Source organism: Tympanuchus pallidicinctus, unplaced genomic scaffold (genome assembly GCF_026119805.1).
Source record: "Tympanuchus pallidicinctus isolate F22 unplaced genomic scaffold, pur_lepc_1.0 scaffold35, whole genome shotgun sequence".
Taxonomy (NCBI): domain Eukaryota; kingdom Metazoa; phylum Chordata; class Aves; order Galliformes; family Phasianidae; genus Tympanuchus; species Tympanuchus pallidicinctus.
The window spans coordinates 85,286-106,856 of NW_026294753.1; the positions used below are offsets into that span (position 1 = coordinate 85,286).

Here is a 21,571-nt window from a genome sequence, read left to right on the forward strand (position 1 = left end):
ACCAAAAGAGTAGAGAAGCCTCGGTCAGGACAAAAAACATTTGAACTCCACAGATCTCCATAACTTGGGATAGAAACCTTCCTACAAGCAGAAACTGGATCATACCAATCCAATAAACACTGGTGCTTCAGGTCCTGTGCTCCTTGGGGCAAGCCCCCAAGTGCCCCATGTGTCCACTGATGCCTGTAGCTATCACTAATCCCTCTCCTGAGGCAAGGACTCTGCTCAGAACATCAAACACAACCAAAACGTAAGCAGGAAGTCCCAGAGGGGAAAAGAAAGTGACTGAAGCCACTGAAGAGATTCAGCTATAAAAGTTTCTTCTCCCCTTCCCCAAAAGAAATTGCCAAAAGGAATGTTTTCAGAAAAATTCCTTGAGCCCCGCTATCCATAGCAGCCCTGAGGTAGTTTCTCATTGTATGTCAGGCTGCTGCCACGATTATTTCCAGATCAGGGGATGCAACTGACAGAGTTTGACTTTATCCCACTTCAGGTACCCACAGAGTGAGAGCTGAAATGACCTCCCTGTGAGACCCACAAATCCCTGCTACCCTTGCCAGTGTCTCCACATTCAGAAATGACTTCAGAGGAAGAAATCAAACAAAAAATATCCTACAACTGTGATACCTTTCCTCTCCCCACAAAATCTAATGCTGTGAAATCCACACTACAAAGATCCAAGACCAGAGCGCAGATGCATGAGTTAAACACAGATCAGGAATTTGTTTGCAGTCGGTTGAATTCCTTCCTCCCATCAACGAGACACATTTCAGTCCTGAAGCCAGTGATGAACAAAGCTGAAATGCTTTGAATGAAACTGAGCAACAGTTCCCCAGTGGTGAAAAACACTGAGATAGAAATGATTCCCACTCCACAACAAGATGGAAGTAAGACACTCAGGAAAGGAATAGGGATTCTCCCTCTAGCTACACAGTATGTCAGCCAAACAAACTAAAGACATTCCATGTTCTACTCAGCATCTACTTCAGAGACACCAGAAACTTGCACTCGATAGCCCATAAGACAAAGACCAAGGCAACATAACAGACCTGCTGCTTGCTCCATAACAAGATACAAAATTACTCCGAACAGCCCCAAAATTCCAGAGATTTTTGCAGCAGAACCGACTTCAATTCAAACCCAAACTGATGTCCTAGCACCCTGTTGGCTTCCCCTTTGCCCATGCTGCCAGAGCACCTTCCAAGTCTAAGCAGATAGTAATTAATAGCTGGAAATATTTTACTTCCACTTACTCAATATCCATGTTGCAAAGATAGAGGCTCCAAATAAACTGGAATACGACTTGCCAAGAAGAATTCTTTGCTGAAAAGACAAGACTGAGGAACCTCTTGGGAGAATAAGACTTATACTATGGATTACTATTCCTATATTACGCTCGGACACAAAAGTCTACACTTTGCTTCTCCCATACACAACAGGAATCTAAGTTTAGTTGAACTGCAAGCCTGGTAAGAAATTCCCGAGGGAAACAGCAAATTCTTCAGAGAAATTCTTCATCCTGACTGCTGTAGGAAAAGAGTACCCAGCCAGGACACTCTCGCAGATGCATTACTCTCTAAAAGGCATCACTGATTTCAAGCTAGCAGTCTTTTCCCCCAACACAATAAGTACAACCTTCAGAAAAAAAAAAAAACAACAAACCCAGAAATATTTAGGCTAGGACAGAAATGAAAGACAAGATATTTTGCTACTTAAAGATGTTCAGGCAAACCACTGGAGAGATCAGCAGTTTGACTCTTAAGCTGTTCAAATGAACATCATCAAGAAGTTTTAGTTAGTGACACAAAACTCATTGGAAGGAAGGGTATCTTGAAGACCAGGACGCAGGGAGACCAATGTGACATTTCTCATTGTTAGGCAGGTCCTACGAAAGCCAGCAACACCTGACAGCAGTTCAACAACTTGACAGTGCCACCAAACCAACACTTCCCTCTCTAGGACATCACAAAATGACAACTATGTCAGCCAAATATGTATTTCTGCCTTTGTTGCTTGAAATTTCAGCATTAATGCCGATGTATAGTATTAAATGGGTGACAGCCACAGACTTGTAAAGGCACTTGGTTCATAAATTTAACACTTCACAAATACATACCTAAAAGCAGCAACCTCTTTTTCCTAGTGATCTGTGTTTAATTAAAGATGATGCATCGTATGATTTGCCCAGATTCCAAGATACCCAGTGAGTGGTTCTCCACAATGCCCACTGAGGCTTGGAAGAGGACTTAACTCCACAAAAAATTAAAAACCCACAAACTATGATGCTGTAAGTCATACAGAATGGCAAAATAGGAGTCTAAGAATCCTCCCAAGTAGGATAAAACTTTCTAAATCAGACAGAATGAGTAATATATAAGGAAGATAAAAGAAATTGCTAACACCCTTCCACGTAGCTCCTCTGCTTCTAAGCACCTCTAGGCCACGTTTCCTGCAAGACATCCATCACTGAAACCAAGAGCTGATTTCTGTATACCTCAGAGGTCCTCTTTAAGCCACTGCACAGCATCACTATCCAATGCATTCTCAGTTTACAGATAGGAGTGCTGGTGCTGTCCTACAAGAGGACAAAGAACTGAGAAACACACAGGTACACACATACACATATGTACCATGCAGTGTTTTTTGCTTACTGAAGAAGATAAAGCCCAGAAGCACGTGAGGTTTGGGTAAGCTGAACACTGCTTCATTTCCTAAATGCTCATCATTTGGTGATAAAGATATGAAAACATTGTGGCTGTAAAATCTGTTTAATATGGAAAATAAACTTGAGAGATGGCAGATACTAAAAGCTGGAGCAAATTTTTGTGCTCTGGATTTCTCTTCAGAATATCTGAGTATCTGTTGAGAAATTCATTAGCATTAAAAACTTCTAACCTGGGTAAGTTCCCTCACAGCAGAGATGGTATCTTTCCTTCAACTGCTTGGGAAAAAGGAAAGCTTGAAAGGGCCAAACACTTTATACCACAGGCTATAAAACAAACTCCCACTTGGTGCTGAGGAGCCACTTCTGCCAAGCAGAGCAGCTAATTCCTATAATCCGAGTCAGAGGGCGCTGACTGGCAGGACTCACGAAGGCTCTACCAACAATGCTACTGAACAGGACTTCCACCCTTTCGGAACTAAAGCAATTTCTTCAATTACTTCAGTGGCTTCACTTTTCCTACATTCTTTGCCAGAAGATAGGTCACATGGACGAACTTGTGGAGAGGCAGAGTGGAAAGAAACGTGCTATTAAAAAGGCAAGGTCCAAAATTTAAGGGGAAAAAAAAAAAAAAAAAAGGTGGTCCCATCAGGTGGTCAGAACTGGAATCACTTTGTATTTTGGGTAACAATCTGTACTCACAATCCAAAGGAATTATTTCAAGGGGCTCACAACAAAGCTGTTCTCACTGCTGAGTACAAAAATAATTTTGCTATATACACAGCTCACTCTCCTTTGCAGAGTGCACCAATGCAGAAGAAAACAGACTTAGCCATGGCTAAATAAATTAAAAAACAAAAACAAACAAATAAAAAAAAACCTCACTCACTTCCTACTGGTTAGAAGTGAAAGTAACCAGAAAAACAGAAAAATCAGAATCCAGCATCACAAGTTGCTGTTGCAACTTGTGCAAACTAATCTAAATGTCTGACCCTCCTCCATTTCCTTTATGAAGTCTGAAGCCAAAGTTAAACTCTTCTGGCCCAAATCTGCTGGAAAACTAGGCACTCATCTCATACCCAACTGTTCACTCTGCATACTGGGAGCAGATTTAGATGGAGAATTACATTTTCTTTTTCGTTCTGTCAGCTGATCTTCCTCACTTCAGGCACTAATAAACTTGGTTTTTTTGTTTGTTTTTTTAATCAATTTGGTCAGATTAGAGCAAAAAACCTTCAATCAGCAGCATGAGGTTCCAGTGACAGTTCCACAGCCAACAAACAACCAACACAACAGTGGGCTAAAGAAACAACAGAATAAAATAAAATGAGACACCTTTTCCTGAAGGTCAGAGCCTACTGTAACAGCAATTGGGTACTTCAGACACTATGAACAGAAACCTCAAGAAAAATCTTCTGGCTAGAACACACAGACCAGAGTACTTAGGGGTAAACTTTACTCTCAGATCCATTACTTTTGTAAATTACATTTAATCTCCAGTGGGAAACCATAAGCTAATGACTTAGTAAAAAGCACAGGCAGTCTCCATCATTCCCATTTCCACGTGGAATACCACCACTGCTAATTTATCCTGCTGTGCTTCTCATTGCTCTCGCCACGTTCACTTGTAGAACAGCTCACCACTCACCGGCAGGCTAGAAGGTCGGGACTGAAGATTCAAGTTCATATCCTCTTGCCCTTTACTGGAAGCCATTGAGGGAGCAGATGACGTCTGGGAGCCAAAAGATTCTTGAGATAACTCCTGGAAAATTAAAAAAACAACCCCCCAAAAAATCACAAATGGGAGTAAAATAAAGGCTCAACTGGAATCACTCCAGTATATTTTCACATTGTGGAAGAATTATGTATCCTCAGTGACATTTGCTTAAATCAGGAAATAGGACAGAAAAGAGTTGAAGCCAGACTACTGTTCACAGACTGCCACGGTGAGTGCTGGGTGTAGAACTCCAGATCACAACAAAATAGTAATTCTTTGTCTTTTCCTTATTACTGATAGACCCTGAACAACACAGACTGTGCTGAGAGACTGCCCACTCAGCTTCTTGATTTTCTAACACCACACAACAGCTATAAGTACCTCTTTACAAATGCTCTTTACCTCTTTGCAAATGCTTTTTTTTCTTCTTTACCTTTTTTTTTTCTTTACCTCTTGCAAATGCTGCAAGTTAATTAGAATTCCCTAATTTTAAAAAGCTACTTTTGACGCATTGCAACGTTTGCTTAAAGGTCTCAGCTAGCTTTTCATGACTATCAGAATATTATTAAATATTACTGAAAATAAACACAGCAAAAAAAAAAACGTTTCTTATTTTATCTTCAATTCCCCATGCTTCCTGTTTTACCTCTCCCCCTTAAAGCAAAGCTTTACATTTAAGAGCAAACTCTCCCATCTACGTGTCACTCTGAAAACTGTCTTTCCAGGTTACGTCTCCACTTGTGTGCTGCCTTCTGTAAACGCCTGTGAAAAAACTCCACCCAAGCAGCAAGGAACCCACGGAGCTTTCCCATGCTCAATTCCTCTGTATGATCAATACACCTCCTGAAGTCTTGGGATCAGATATAAAAGCACCAGGAAATAGGGTTGTTTTTTTTGAAAACTCCGAAGTGCTCTGCTATTGTGCCAAATTAAGTGGCTCTGCAGACCACCTGGAGATCGTCCACAGACCACAGTGTGAAAACCATGCCACTATGAAATCTTTTAGACCGGCACTGTCGATGAACAGCATTTACTTGCAGTTGGTCTTTAGAACTGCAGTACTACTGCAGCTCGGCCTGTTACCAACGTAACATTTCTGAAAGAGATGCAGATTTACACACAACGGAGAAGCAGCACATCTATTATTGCAATCATTCCAGCCAGCTTGTCAATGCATACTTCTACTGGCTTAAACCCACCAAGAAAACCATTTGCCCAAGTTTCTTAAAAATTGCTTAGAGAAGGAAGCAAAGCAGGAGAAGGCCTACCTGAGGAGGGGGGAAGCGTTGCTGGGAATATGCAGGCTGCTGCTGCTGCGGCTGTGACTGAGGGTATGAAGACGACTGCTGAGAAAGAGCCGAGGAAGATGTCTGCTGAGTTTGCTGCTGCTGCTGCTGGTAGGGTGACTGTGACTGCTGCTGTGAGTAGGGAGGCTGATTCTGTTGGTGCTGCTGGGCTGTGGACTGCTGCTGAGGATATGGAGTTGGGGACTGCTGATGGGGCGGCTGGGACTGCTGCTGAGAATATGCAGGCTGCGATGTCTGAAGCTGTGGAGCTTGAGACTGAGGCTGTTGCTGCTGCTGATAAGAAGGCTGAGAGTGAGGGGTCTGGGATGGAGTCTGCTGAGAATACGGAGGCTGCTGCTGTTGGGGATGAGGGCTTTGCTGGTTGTAATATGGAGTCTGGCTTTGTTGCCCATATGCGCTGGGACCCTGCTGTCCGTAAGGTGGAATCTACAGAAGAGGGTAGAATCGTACCAGTTAAGGAGTGATTTTACATACACACAGTCATATGCTCAAGAAGAAACAATTCACAGACCTGTGCAGAGCAGTTCACTGGGAAGATACATGAAATGTCACTACTTATGTAAGGAAACCTCCCAGACAGTATCAAAAGTCACTTGTGCATGACATTATTCTCAGCAGTCAGAAAATTTTAATAGGCACCATAACTAAATTTGTAGGGATCCCTATCTGACCATGCTTCGATGACACTAACATCAAAAGGAAAGAAGGCTTGCTCCACAAAAAGGCAGCCTTTTGTATCTTGTTAACAGTCCAGCAGGAAGCACTCAGTTCACGCAGTGAGCCAGAACTGACCTGGAAGTCATTTCCACTGCAAGAAACATTTCTGTCGTTAACAGAACTGTTAGCAGTGGTGAGTGTATCTCAGTCGCCTCACTATTTATTTTTCCCTTGGTTCTGACTCACTGCTCTGCTACTGCCTCTTGTGGAAGGAAGGACTCCACCTGCAGCCTCAAGAAATGCCATTTCACCTAACCAACCAATTCCAACCCGATGGAAGGTGGTTCCTTCAAAACACACAGTATTTTCTTGCTCTTCTACCTGCCCCTGCTGCAAACAGAGACTTACAGAACCTTGGGTGCTCTACCTGCTGCGCATACGAGATGCTGCCCATTGTACTTTGTGTCCTGCTTTGCATTCCCATGGGATATCTCTGGGGAGTCTGCGGCCCATAGGGCTGTCCTGGATAGCCATGTCCTTGCTGTGGCCCCGCCTGAGGTCCCTGCTGTTGTGTGTAGGGGTTGTTTCCTCCATATGGCTGAGGCCTCATCTTCCCCATCTGATCCATTGGACTTGAAGGCTGCAAAGCAAATTGTGACACACAATATACACCCAGCTGCATACAGGCATTGTTCACAATTTAAAAAGAAAAAAAAAGAAGAAGAAAACTTCACCAGGTTGGTGCAAAGCAGCAGAAGCCGTCTGCTTCTTTGTGGGTGCTACAATCCACAGTTCTATTCTGAATACAGCATGGGTTCCAATGCCATTTCAAACAACAGATATCTCACAAAGAACAAACCCAATGAGAAGCAGTCATTTTATGCTGACATATCTCCTGCGGCCAGAGGACAGGAAAGAAGGTGGCAAAGACCATTAAAAAAGATGAATTATCAATATAAGTGGCTTTTCCCCACAGTAAGCAGCATTTTAATATCCAGATACTCCACAACAAGGTAAATTCACTCTGAAAATTTAAATATTCACAAGAAACACTTCTTCTTTCACATATAACAAGGTCTCCCAAAGCACTACAGGCTGTTAATTTACACCTATGCATTTCAATTAATCCATATCGGTGCAGTAATATTGGCCACACTACTGATGTTCATAGACTGCAGTTCTACTTTCTATTATTATTATTTTTAACATGTGCTTTGTGTCTGCTGCCTTTTGCAGAATACAGGATTCTAAATCAGATTTCCTTAGATGCATGAAAAAGTACTGGTCAGCCTTGAATGTCAAGTCCATAAGTCTTGGAGCAGACGCACGAGTAAATGCAACTTGAGTAGGTCTGCCTCAGCTGCACTACCTCTGCCTGCAGCTGAGACATAGGAACAGTCAACCAAATTTCCTGAAAATATTGTAAGCCCCAAAACACAATGATGCTACTTAGGCAGCAGCATTACTACGCTAAAGCAAGACCTGCCATCAGCCTGCTTTGGCATAGTGACCTCTAAATGAATCCCAGCCATAGTCTTTAACCTCCATCACTCCCAGGGAATAAGGAATTTCACTGATCTCCTGTCGACCTAACTAATACCAATTAGATGTTTTCTACCACATCACCATGACAATGGACTCTCTATTACAACGTTTCTTCCTGCAACTAGCCCTGGGGTGGTATTTGCAGAGATCCACCAGCTCTTGCTGAGATCAGGTGCTTGAGGAGTGGCACTACAGGCCTGCACAAGCAAACTCACACAAAGCCAGCTCCTGCTGGAAGCATAAAGAATTCCAGACACTGGAACAGTATTTCAGTTATGTTTGCAGAATCCACCCTCCCAGGAAAAAGTTCATGCAGTATGCTACACTTCAGAAAATCCTACCTCAACAGCCAGCACAGCTTGAAGCCCCAACACACAGACCCTGACAGCATTTGTTTGACCAGCTGTCTGCTACTTCCAGCCTGCCAGGCAAGCCCAGCTTCGAGCCCACGCCAAGGAGAAGCAAGCAGGGGCTCCACAGGGAGCTCGATGTACTCTTGTAGGGCAGCACGAGCTGGAATTTAGCAGAGGGAATTTAGTGGGGATGCAGGCCAAGCACCCCACAGTTGGTACAGTGGTGCTACCACCCAGCTAAACCAGCTCCCTTAGAGCCATTTGAACCAATAAGGCAGAAATCAATTAGGAACCAGATCTGAGTTCCCTCCAATTCAGCCCCAGACAGCCTGCAGCACCGTTTGCCATCTTACAGAAGGCATTCCAGGACAACCGTGTGCAACACACCAGTATGATTCTCCCAAGCCAATTTTACAGAGATGCGACCCACCACACTCCTTTGTGCCTTTTTTTTTTTTTCCACCCACTTTAGCTCATATATTGATACTGAAACAGCTCTTAAGAAGTTTGCGTTTAATCTTCAAGCTAACATCGGCACTAGAACTGAGGAGCAGCATGGGCTGAGGCTGTAGCACCTCAGAAGATGGAGTCCCAAGAGCCCAGGATCACCTGTGTCGCTGCCTCACCGTCAAACCCACCCAGCACATCACCAGCACCTCCGTGGGTTTCACCTTTTCCCTCCTCACACAGTTTTCTTCGCTGTCTTAAAGCAGTACTGATGACTACTTCCTTGCCCCCACAGCTCACTCTTCCCACAAGAAATGCACCAGCGCAGTTCTGCTGCTATCTGCTGGAGAGCAACTTTTGTTACTGACTGCTCACTCCAGTATCTTTTCCCTTTGTCACTTGTATCCCCCAGATGTTACCTCATCTTCACAGTCTGCTAGCAAGGACAGCTTCTCAAATACATCCCTGTTAATTCTGTTGCTGTTGTGTTTAAATGTGCACGCACTACATGCTGTCTCCTCTGCAGAGATTTTCTTGTCTGTGGTCACCCACAAGGATAAGAAACAAGGTGAAGACCCACTTTTCCGTGGCTCTTACAGGAAACACAATGACTGTTAAAGAGAGAAACTTTTTTTCCAGCTGTGAAGAAATTTAAAAAGGCAACACAAAACCCAGACAATATTTTGAGGACGTGATCCAATCATCGCCCATTGCCCAACAGGGTGTGCTTTCAAACACCACATCTTTCAGCTGTGGCCGTAGCACACAGAGATGCTAAAAACAAACATGAAGAGAAGCACTCTGAATTACAGCTTTACAGGTAAAATTCTCCAAGCAGAGAAATGTAAATCCCAATTCATGTCTTTCAAGTGAAGGAACCATTCCGTACGCACGGCCTGGACTTGCTGCTTACCACAAGCTAATTGGTCAGGGCCGTCCTGCCCATCTCGGGCAGCAGCGCTTCATTTTCCCCCTCCACATCTCCCATTAAAGACACACATCTATTTCACTAACAGGGCTTTAACTACTCTTGTCTTAGCAGTGCCGCTCTGTTGTCAGGAGCACGCCATCAGGAGTGCCACTCCAATCTGCTATCTCAGCCCTTGTTGGTAATTTAACCACGTGTGCCTCAAGAAAGGAACGTTTGAAGTCAAAATACAGAAGCTGAGCTCGATCCATGAGCTCTCATAAAGACTTTGGGAGTGGAGGTGGTGCAGAGCTGCCCTGCACACCAATGTGTATGAGACGGAGAGCCAAGAGGAAGCGAGCCCGCTTAAGAATACTCCAGGATAAACAAGGAAATACCAAACCCTGACTGCAAAAGGCGGGAGACACTTCTCTGGACTGATACATGGGAAATCCTTTCAATAGGAAACCACAGGAGTAGATTACTGTGATTACACTTCAAAAGCAAAGGCTCCGCCACAGAGCGACATAATTGAGATAAAGTGTTGCTCCTTGATCACTGAAGTCCAGACCCCCTGCTTACACCTCCTCACATTCATAGAAATTGCCTCTATTCTCCCTTAGCTCCACTGTTTTACAACACTGTTAGGCACCAAAACTTGGCAAAACACAGCTCTGTTCCCAGTCAAATTCTAAAAAGCTAAGCTGTTTTGTACAGCGTGAAATGAAAGCCACCGAAAACCAACATTCCAGACAAACTGCTGAGCTTTCAAGAAAATTTAAAATATTCCTAGAGTAAGAGCTTGTAACAGCAAGCCCAAAGCAAGCCACAATGGCTGAGTTAAAAAGCTCTCCGAGCAGTACCTGCAATCATAGTGTCAGCCCCAGTGCAACAGCACTGCAAAATCCCACACTTCTTCCAAAGCATGCCAGGATGCTGGGGCTGTGAGCAGGTAGAGATGGGAAAGCACAGAGTGGGGCCCCAAGCAGAGAAACAGAATGGCAGCCAGAGGCTCTGCTTCACTGCATAAGGAGACAGGTGCAGCTCTCCTTAAAAATAATCAAACTGAACAAAGTAAGTGAAAAAAACCCCTAAGCAGATGAGGACTCCACAACAAATTCTTCTTAGGTTTTCTGCTGTAGAAGCAAAGTTTGGCTTCTCCAAAGAGCAGCTTGCTTGACTTGGAGGGGACTTGCCTTACAGTCCTAGCAGGAAAAGGAGTAAAGAGAAGAGACAAATCCCACTTTGGGAGCAGAGCCAAACCCTCTGCAGCCATACAGAAAAAAAGCAGCTCTGACTTTCTTCATTGCTTTACTACACGTTTGTATTTTATTAGGCCAGAGGAAGAAAAGGAAGGAGAACTCCTTACTGAACTCTCTGGTTTCAAATCAGCATCACTCAGCTATTGGCAAATGCGGGTATTGGCCACAATTGGTTTCCTCTGCTGCCCCAAAATAAAAATAAAAAGGCCAAAAAACTAATTTAAAAGGCACCGAGCTCCCACCTCAGATCCAAAATCTTTTCCTGACCATGTCTGTTGTCCATTTTTTTGTGATAAAAAATAATAAAAAGCGTTGCTAGCTGTTTAAGCGAGAGAAGCCCTAATTGATTCCCACAGTAATTAACCTGCATTTTACCTCGGAGAGTGGTAGTTAAGGAAGTCGGCACTGCTATTTATAACTCATCTCAAATTGAGGGCAGACTGCCTAAAATCTAACACATCCCAGCTGTACTCCTGTTTGAACTGGGGCCAAGGGAATTTTTTAAAGCAATCTTGGCACCGAATGAATGACACCAACAGTATGAGCACGCGTGTGGTTGTGTTGTGGTGACGTAGCACGGAGGTGGGATGGGAAGGGGGGCCAGCACGCCGTAATCCCTCTCCCGAGCGCAGTCACCACGCGTGGCTCCAGCCAGGCTGCACCAGAGACGCCCACCACAGCCAAACACAGGAAACATCTTTTCCTGTGGAATGCCTTGAAGTGAGAAGCACATGGCTAATCTGCATAAAAGCAAAGCCACGCCACCCTGCCAGGAAGGTTAGTGCTTGTAATCTCTGGCCACAGAGCTGGCTGCCTGTAAGGACTTGGACCTGCGCCTGATAACCCAGAAAGAGTCGGGAACAGATGGGCAAGGACCCCGGCAGAAACAGCGCGGTGCACGTGACTCAGCACATGGCCACGAGCACAAACCATTGTTTGGCTGCTAGCGGTACAAAGGAGCCGCCGGGCTCTGCCAGCGCTGCTCCAGGGGCAGCTGCTCCCAGACCATCCTGGGGCTGCTGGCACAAGGAGCACTGAGGGGCTGGAAGTCACTGGGATGAGAAGATGCAAGTGCAGCTGAGGCTGAAGGCCGTCCTGCAAGCTCAGAGCGAGCAGGGCCTGGGTGGGGACTCCCACATCCTCTGGAGCTACCAACGGCTCTGGTCACGGCGAGATTCCAACAGTGGGTAAGGATGTTTGGTGTAAGAACGCGGAGGCCCCAACATCCAGCACCATCAGCACACATTCACGGTGCTGCAGGGACGAGGGCTTTAATCCAAACCTCCCCCAAAACTAAAAGTCTGCCATACCTTCTAGTACAGAATGACACCCACTGCAGCACCAAGGCAAATGCTCACCAGTGCTGCTGTGGCAGTTGTGAGGGTCCCCGCACACGATGCGCAGGCCCCTGAGAGCACGAGTGGAACACCCACTGCAATGCTGTGAGCTCATGGCAGCAGAACAAATGGTAACATCCAACAGACAACACAAGATGCTTTCCCAGGCACAGCCTGCTCTTTCACCTCCACAGGCCTGCTGGGTCTTCCAAACCCCACACAGAAGTGACTAAAACCCCTCCGGATCCAGACTAGAGCTCAGGCTGAGAAGTGAGCACAGGCTAACAACAGGCCTCATCTGAGAGCAAAAACAGCTCATCTTCCAGCCAGACAGCTTCCATCCGATCTGTTCAAGGCCCAACTGGCTGTGCTAAGGTCAACACCCCAGCCTGAGCTCAACCCCTCCAGAGCTTTGTAAGGGGCCAGCACAGCAGGTCACACTTCACTGCCTCTCTCCCTATGGTGCTCCACTTTTAAAAGAGAAATGAAGGTGGCTAAGGTGAAATTAAGATAAAAAGAAAAATTCTCCTGTAGTAGATGAAGGTCCACACAAAAGATGAAAGGCTTAGAAAACCCTTAGAAAACACGAGACCTATTATTATGGACTGCTTTGCTCCCGAAAGAAGTAAATCAGAAGATCTGGCAAGGAACTGAAATCAAACTGTCATCAGAAAGAACCTGACAGGAGTACAGTACTCATGCCCAGTTGCAGGGGGCAACCTGAGGCTTTGTTGTTTGTACGTGCATGCGCGCTTTGGTTTTGGTTTTCTGTTGTTTTTTCTTCTTCTAAAGGCAGAGGGAAGGTGCTCTGCCAGCCTCTGCTTTAAACAAAGTGCAATTGTTGATCTCATCTTTCCCTCCGAGACTGACTTTAAGCCCTCCTTAGCAAATTCAACAAATCCAGCTTATCAAGGCTCTAGATTTTCTGTTTCTTTCTTCAGTCCGTCATTCCCTGACACACAGCCACATGGCTTATCACACACCACATTATTCAGGTATCTCTCAACATCCTCAATGCAATATTTCAACCACTATCATATCTGAAGATGACACATAGCTGGTTTTCTGCCATCTTCAGAATCTACTCAAAGACAGATGCACGCTTACATTAGCAGGACATTTTTCAGTAGTGCAAAGGGACCTGAAGTAAGATTTACGGTGTAGGCGTTGCAATGGGCTGAGCAGGGAGAGAAGCAAAGACTCTTCTGTTTTTCTGCAAAAACCAGCATTGGTGGGAGCTCCAGGCATACAGGCCCAGCCTCACCCCGGGGTCATGTAGCACAAGACTCAAAGACACACCAGTCACACAAACAGCAAGTTCCTCAGGGTCACCACTGCTGTCCAGACTCAGTGCACAGCAGAGTCCAGACCCTTGTGGAAAGCGTGCAAGTAAGTCCCTGCCACACCAACACGAGGTAAGAGCGATCCGAAGATTCATTTCCCTCACCCTCCATCTCCATTCTGCCAGCACGACACCGGTGTCGCAGCTGAGCAACGCAATCCAATGCCTGCACAGGAGCTCTGGGCTTCAGGGAAGAGGTGACCCAACGGCAACACAGAGCCTCCCCGCTCTCAGGGCTCCTGCCTGTTCTGCAGCTGGCTGAGTGACACGTGGGCTGAGGCCTTGGCCAAGCAACCGGCTCCTCTGCTCTCATCTCAACTCCGTTATCAGATGCTGAGGCAGAAGCAGGAGCTGACAGCTACCTACAGGGTTATTTTAACACGGCAGGAGATTCTGACAAGCATTATTTACCGAATTAAACAGACTAAATTAACAAAGAATTCAGATTCTTCTGCAGCTGCTGGAGACTAGTGAAGTTTTCAGATACTTCACAAGTAGATGGAGTCAGATTATCCACTTCGCTACTTAGAGGGGCAGTGTAATCTCTAACACCTTCAATTACATCTGCACGCACAAGTACAAATTGAAAGTATTTCCTCTGATCCACATGATGAGGTAACTAGCCATCCCCTCGCTCTCTACTCATTTAGAAGCACACTATTCAGCCAACTTATCCCAAGAGTTCCAAAGTGCTGCTGTTCACTCCTCCCAAAATCTTCACCTCAGCTCCACAGGAGATGACCCCAAGGACCACATATGTGATAGCTGCAACGAGGTGCTCTTCCTTTTAAGATGGAAAGAAACATCCTTTCTGAATATTAAATCAGACTTTAAGTTTAGCCAACCTCCTGCGTCTGCTTTAATGAACTGGAGCAAAGTCAACAAAAAGACAGTTAAGTGTCTTATCACAGCATTTTTGTTCCAGGCCCTCTTATGCACTAGGAGGAGCATGCAAGCTCCTGCTGTACAACAGAAATGGGCCCAGGCCAAGAGCAAGCCATAAAAAAGCGAGAGAAGAAGGGGCAAGGATGGAACAGCAAAACTGCATGAAGTGTCACTACGGCTTAAGAGATCTGATTTCAGTCCGGAAGAGTGCAGCTGCTCCACATCACCAAGACGCAAAATATTTGCCCTAAGCGCCACTGAAAACCTGAAAGGTTCCCGAAGCTCAGCAAATGCAGTTGGACAACTGAGACCTGTGGCAGACGTCAGTCATGCAGCTAATTCTCCATAACGCCCATTTCCCTTCAAACAAGCGATACTAATCTCAGAGACAGATGGCTTTTGGTACTCAACATGTGGACGTTTGTTTTCCAGAACTTGAGCTCTCAATGCAAGAGAGCTCACCAGAGTTTATCTTCTAGAATAAAGTTAACATTATCAATTCATTTAAAGCCCTTCATGAACAGAAATCTGAGGGGTCCCAGGACACATTTAAACATCTTAGGAGGCACCTCCAGCACACCCTCCTAGCTTCCTAAAAATGCTTACTCACCATGGAAAAAAACAACAAAATTTCTACAAGCTCTGAAAGACTAGAAGACATCAAGCATCATCTGCTGGAGGGGTATTAAGTTGGTTTCACATATGCAGACATAAAGCACCTCATCAAGCACCTGAGCATCAGGCTAGAAAGGGACTTTCTAGTGCATTTCCAGCCTCTCCCATTCAAAAGCAACAAAACAGCAAAGCTGCAAACTGCCCAAAGTTGTGAATAAGTCTGTCTGAAGGTGGACCTTCCTCCAACATTTAGGGAGGGAAAGAGGAACACACGGTTAAGCTGCAGAACTGGAGACCCACATTGACTATAGTACCTCATGTGGCTTTCCTGAACTTATGCCTTAATTCTCCATACATACAATGGGAATAAATGTGGCACTGCAGGTTTCAACCCACTTGTGTCTGTCTGAAAGCTCAAAGTACATTTGAATATTTCAACTTCTTTTTTGCAAATTTGTTTCATTTTACACTGGAACAAAGGGTGGCTGACCAGATTCACTGGACAAGCAAATTCCCATGGCCACTTAACATGCTGGTTTGGTAAGGGTGCACCCGAGGTACCTCCATGTCACATCAGGGCTCTAAAACATTGCAGGTGTCCAGCAGCCCAACATCTCCCACTGCACAAAGCACTGCAATGGAGAAGAAGCAGCTCAGCTCATGGTAAGAGAATTACAGCTGTCAAAGGCTACCTCATCTCAGCACACAGAGATCCATCTTGTCCAGAGCAGCTGCTTGCACTAATAAGAGCTACGTGTCAGCGCCTGTAGTTTCTACAACCCACAATTCAGAATAACAGTCTCTCCTTTGCTTCTGCAGAAGAATTGAATTTGCTTAAAAGAATGTGTAACGCAACATAAAGGACTGCCAAAGTCATCCGAGTAACCTGAGGTTTGGAACTGAACTATGGAGGCGACAATCTCAGCTTAAGTTAATGTGAATGAAAGACCAGTGCTGTACCAGCCCACCCTCCAGCCCTTCTTACCTCTGGGCCCACAGAGCCCAGCTCACACAGCTCCTGCTGCTCTGCACCAGGGTGACAGGGGCCCGCCAAGCAGATCACACACAGCACCTTCAGCCCCCCCAGGAGTGCTACTGCAACACTCTGTTAAGAACAGGAGCATCTCTAACACACCTCAGTTCCAGGCCAGCATCCAATGTTCACAGTGCCCTTTGCACTGCAACATCAGCCACCTGCTGCCTTGTTAGAAAGCAGCTCAGTTCCCCTTAAATGTCCATCTGTCCATCCTGACCCTCTCCTATTTCATCAGAGGGATCCAAGGTAACAAAGTCATGTTATACTAATAGGAAGAAACGACTTATTTCCCTTCTTTTTACAGCAGTTGACAAATTTGGATGCTATTTTTGTGGGATTTATTGAGCCTGGCATGAACCCCAGCCATACAGTTGCTCGAGGTCATCGGTTTTTTAAAAAATAGAAATAAAAATCCACCAGCCCTATGTAGTTGATTATAGCAATTTTGAGGCCTGGGTCTTCCACCCTATGCTTGCTTTTGTCCTTGGGCTCGTATTCCATCTACGCCTAGAAAAACCCAGCTTCTTTTAAAGCAGAACAAACAATGTGGGGAGTTGCTCAGCAAGTTAAAGTGTGCTGGGACAGCTGGTGAGGAGATACAGAAATGCCTCACTGTGCCAATGCCAACGGGGAGGAGGATCAGCCAATGCTGTGAAGTCTTCACTGGTTTCAGGAACAGGTATAACAAGAAACTGCAAGACAACTCATATGAGAGCAGGAAGGTGAGGCATGACTGTACCTTGACAGCACTGACAACTCCAAACAGTTTATTGCCCTGCACAGAGTGAGCAGGTTTAAAGCTAACATTAGTACGTGTTCACCATTCAGTACAAGCACCGATGCTGCTCTGACACAATGCATTTTCAATATACTCCACACTCATCATTAGAGCCAGTAAATCTACGCTCTGAAGTTCAGCAGCAAATTATCCCCTGGTCTCCTAAATACAAATGCCTAATGAGTTATTCTCCTGAGCGTGTGGACAATAGATTTAGCACCTTGCACTAGAGAAGGAAAAGGAGGTGAGGGCTAAGGGCCAAGAACAGTTGAAAGCCAACAAGAAACACTCTGGGATATTTCACAGAACACTGATTACTTCATCTGATTTTAATTCTTGACACCAAATCAGCATAGAGCTTTTCAAAGGAAATCTTGTCCTAGATTGCAAAGTAATCAATCACAATTAACGTAGAAACAAGCTTTTGCAATGCTGCCACATCTCGTGAACCAAACAGGAAGACCAACGAAGGCCTTCTGGAAATCTTTTTAAAGCACAGGCTGGTGGAATACTTCAGGATCATCTGTCAGTCACTTCTTTACATCCACCAGTAACTACCATGAGCCAAACAGCAGCCAGGCATTCTGCCCCACCTCCAGAGCTGCAGCTCAGTGAGTGCTTTTCTCTTTTCTGTTCTAAACCCCTCACCACCTCCAGGATCAGCACACATTACCTGAAAACCATGCCCCCACAAACACGTTCTGTTCCAGGGGAGCCAATTTCTGTCTATGGCCAATCAGAACTGACATTTCCAGTGAGATGATTTTTCATGAGACCAAAGAAGAGAAGTGTTCCAGGTGCAACGCCAAGCCCAGAGAAAAAGTCGGATCCAGCAGGTACCTGGAGCACTTCCCAGAAGTTCCAAAGCACTGCAGCTACCAAAGCCCCTTACAAACTCGCTTGGTCACCACTGTGTTTTAAAAAAAATAATTAAGAAAAACACACCCACCCACCCAGCTGCCCCACAGGGTAACTGCCCTTCTCACGCTGTGCACAGCTGGAGTCTGGAGGACTGTGCGATCACGTTCCATGCACTGCCCTTCAGTGTGACGCTTTACCAGGGCCAGCAATGCCAGCTACAAAGTCAGAGACGCCTCATGCCGAAAAGAATGCTCAGGATGTGCCTAATTCCAGCACTTCCACCATTTCAACATATGTTGTGCAAAGAGGTGAAAGATTTTTCTCAAACCACGTCCCAAGAAGTACCACCTCTCGTCTGCCACTGGTTTAATTATTTACCTGCAGTTAATGAATACCAGATTCTCCTCCTAAACTTGCACAAGGTGCATAGTCCTACAGTCATTTGGACTTTAAATCCATCACCAAACTATTAAGAAGAATGAAACGCAAAACAAGACGACAGGAAGGATCCCATCCAGGGAAGCAGAGTGAACAGTTCAGCTCTGGGACCCTAGAAGATGTGCAAGTGGTAACACTGGACAGCCCAACCCCTTCAGTGGAGTCCCCAGCGAGCACAGTAACCTAGAAATAAAGGGAGACATTTTGCAACCTAACTAGCAACCTTGTCCTCAAGAAACCAGGGGAGGGGGGAAAGCCAGACATTTGTAAGCTGGTTCTCATACACTTTTGCTCTGATCCCAATAACTCGAAAGACAAGCACAAGAAGAGACAATTACGACTGCTTCAATTACAGAAACACTTTTTCTAATGTCCAGTGCTAAGGACAGTAAAGCACTGAAACAGAATCCATTCATTGCAGTCTGTGCTGTTATTAGATGTAGCAATCCTGCCCTGGAGCAGGACAGCAGGCTACATGGCCTTTATCTGAATTCAGACAGACTTCAGCAAGGAAGGCACAGCCACCTACCAAAACAAAGGCAGTGAAAGACAGCAATATTTTGCAGGCACCACAGCCTGCTCTGCACGATCTCACCAGAAAAGACCAAAACCAGCACCCCAAACCAAAGCAGGATGGCCATCTCCATGTACCCTGCCTCTTCCACGCCGCCTGCTCCTCAGTCTGCCTTCAAACCGCTGCAACTCCAGACACAGAGTTAAACACAAAGCCCATTGTCAGCAGTGGAAGCAGCGGTGTTACACATCAGTCCGAGTGCATCACAGAGCTCAACCCCTGCTGGGGCACAACAGCTCTCCCACCGTGATGTCTGGAGGTGCAGCTGCAGCTGTGGCCTGAGCTCAGGTTTTAAAGCATTCCTGCTCAGTTATTCACAGGCAGGATGCCAGAACAGTGCTGACATCAGAAGGGAAATGGTAATTTTCAGGGTTTCTCTAAGTCAAACCTGAATGAAATCTTACAAGTGCGGGGTGGAGGGGGGGGGTGGTAAGGAGGGAAGTACTTGTTTAACCCAGTAATTCTCCCCAGGGGAAATTCCAGTCATCCGAACTTCAAGAATTTCTATCAAGAAGAGTCACAGAATCTCTCAGGTTGGAAAGTCACAGCTTCTTTAGGCCACGGTCTGACATCAGCAACTGGCTGCTGCCCTGAAACACTCTCTCCTGTCACATGCCAGAAAAAAATGTGAAAGTATTCCTCAGTCTCCTCTGCTTTGCCACAGAGCCAAAACCACTCGTGCTCACACAGAACACAGGAGAGAGAGCACTGCCTGCTCCAGAGAAAATCACAGCTTCTTCACAGACTATTCCCACATCTAACATGGAGTTTCTTGGGATAGTTCAGGCCTAATATTTGTTATCCTGGAGTAACAGGAAGTTACTCAAATTTAGAAGATGAAAAGGGGGGGAGAAGTTAGTAGCAATTTAATGTGTCCTTGAAGGTGTTTCAATTGCTACAGGTAAGTGAAAGAAATAATGATGTGCTGGTTATCACATGAAATGCCAATAACTGTGATGGAGCAGCAGCTTTGCAGGGTTATTTACACAAACTGATTCTTCATGGGAATTTCACAGGAATTAACACACACTCTCTCCACCATCACACTCCTCCATAAAGAAATTTCTTCACCAAAATTGTTTATGGAATGACCCAATCCTCTGCTTGACTTGCTCCTACCCACTTCTGTCCCCTTTTCCTCCCCAACGATAGAAACAAGATTAGAAATTAAATTCTTGCTATTACCATTTTACTCTGAATGTACAAACAAACACTTGCTGTGAAATTCAAAAGTAGCTTTCATTGAATTTACCTATCATTACGTAGCATCCTATAGATTTCACCATAGAAAGCTCATGCCTACATTGTGGAAATACTTACTGAGCTGTGAATTAGTGTCAGAAATACTCCAGAAAGAACACAATGGCAAACTGGGGAATGCTCTTCCTTGATGTTTTCCAAAAAAATAAAAAAAGAAGAAGAAAATGCTGAAGCTGCAGGATTGAACTGCTGTTACATACTGAGAGTGCAGGTGCACAGAAGAGAAAGGGAACCCCTCCCTCATCCATATGCTAATACACATCATCATCTGATTAAGACATTGGTAAAATATGTACATGAGCTCAGTTCTGAGAGAAGCAGCTCCTCCTGTTCCTGCCCTGCTGCTTTCACTCTCCAAGCCTCTGACACAGAACTCCACTAAAAGGGTCCTACCCAATGCAGCTAACCAAGCTCTGGGGGAGGACTGAAGGCTCACAGCACAAGATCTGTATTCCATTCTTTGCCCTGTCCTGGCTTCCACGCTTGACCTTGCAGCTTCCCACATCCACATCTCGGCTGCTCCCACTGAAGAACAGACACTGGGAGAACTTCAACTTGCACTCCTCTACGTAGCAGAGCAGAACGACTGCCTGCAGCCCGCAGCTTCTACAGGATTTTGGCCTTAAAGAACACACACGCACTCAACATAGCAGAGATGACATTTAACTTATGATTGGAATGTTACTGGAATCGGTTTGTAAGTACACTCTGGTCTTCCTGAGCCTGCAGAAAATACACACAGTTTCTCATCAGGTGACCAACTTCTCTTCTTTTTCAGTTGCTAAAACAAAAAAGAGAAAGTTATCACCAGCTTCCCTAATGTTGCCATGTGGACTGCAGGGACCCAGACAGAACACATCAGGTTTGGTCCAGTGTGTCAAAGAAAGCTGCGTTTTTCCTCCAGCCCCACCTGCCATCCACTCCTAGCTGGAGATTTATGGCTTTGGCTAAAAGACATCCAGTCTAGTTTTACCACTGCATGTGCATAACCTCCTAATAAAAACAAGGCTGAATCAGCACAAGACAGATGAACATTTTCCAGGATTTCTCCTCAATTACCTTTTCCCAGGAAATCCCCTTTATTTTGTCCACCAGAAGGAAAGGGAAGATCTTACTCTGCATCCTTCACCATGCCTAATGGGCCCTTCCAGAAGGGAAAGCAAATGGTCATCGCCACAACTTCAATTGTGACAAGGTTATCTTTTCCCTTTTTGCCACCGCACTTCTGCCTGCCTGCCTTCAGTTTCTGCTTTGCTGCTGCTCGAGAGTTTCAAACATTCTTGGCAGCAATTGGGCAATGGAATGCTGATGAGCTTTTCCCCAGAGCAATCCATCACATAGGAGATGCAATTCAAAAAAGAAATCAAACTGCCTAGACAAAGAATTTCAAAAACACAGAGTAAAAACGGGAAAGGGCATCTTTCTCCTCTAATTTTTTAATTACAGAGATCACAGTTTCAGATTCATAGGGTAAAAACTGGATTTCCAGGTTGGTGGTGTTCCCTTAAAAAGTGTAGAAGGAAAAATGGTGGAAAAGTCGCATGCGAGGTAACAGGAATGGAAAATGAACATTTGTCCAATTCAGTCT

The 21,571-nt window shown here is 45.2% G+C and overlaps 1 protein-coding gene across 2 annotated transcripts in view; it reads right to left on the reverse strand.

Moving 5' to 3' along the window:
* The window catches only part of ARID1A (AT-rich interaction domain 1A), a 57,709-nt gene that overhangs the window by 29,906 nt on the left and 6,232 nt on the right, over nt 1-21,571 (reverse strand). For both annotated transcript variants that reach the window (XM_052699042.1, XM_052699041.1), the window contains exons 2-4: nt 6,771-6,983; nt 5,648-6,112; nt 4,311-4,424 (exon numbers count right to left, since the gene is read on the reverse strand). In XM_052699042.1, coding sequence (XP_052555002.1) covers nt 4,311-4,424; nt 5,648-6,112; nt 6,771-6,983 — 792 coding nt within the window. The remainder of the gene's footprint in view (nt 1-4,310; nt 4,425-5,647; nt 6,113-6,770; nt 6,984-21,571) is intronic.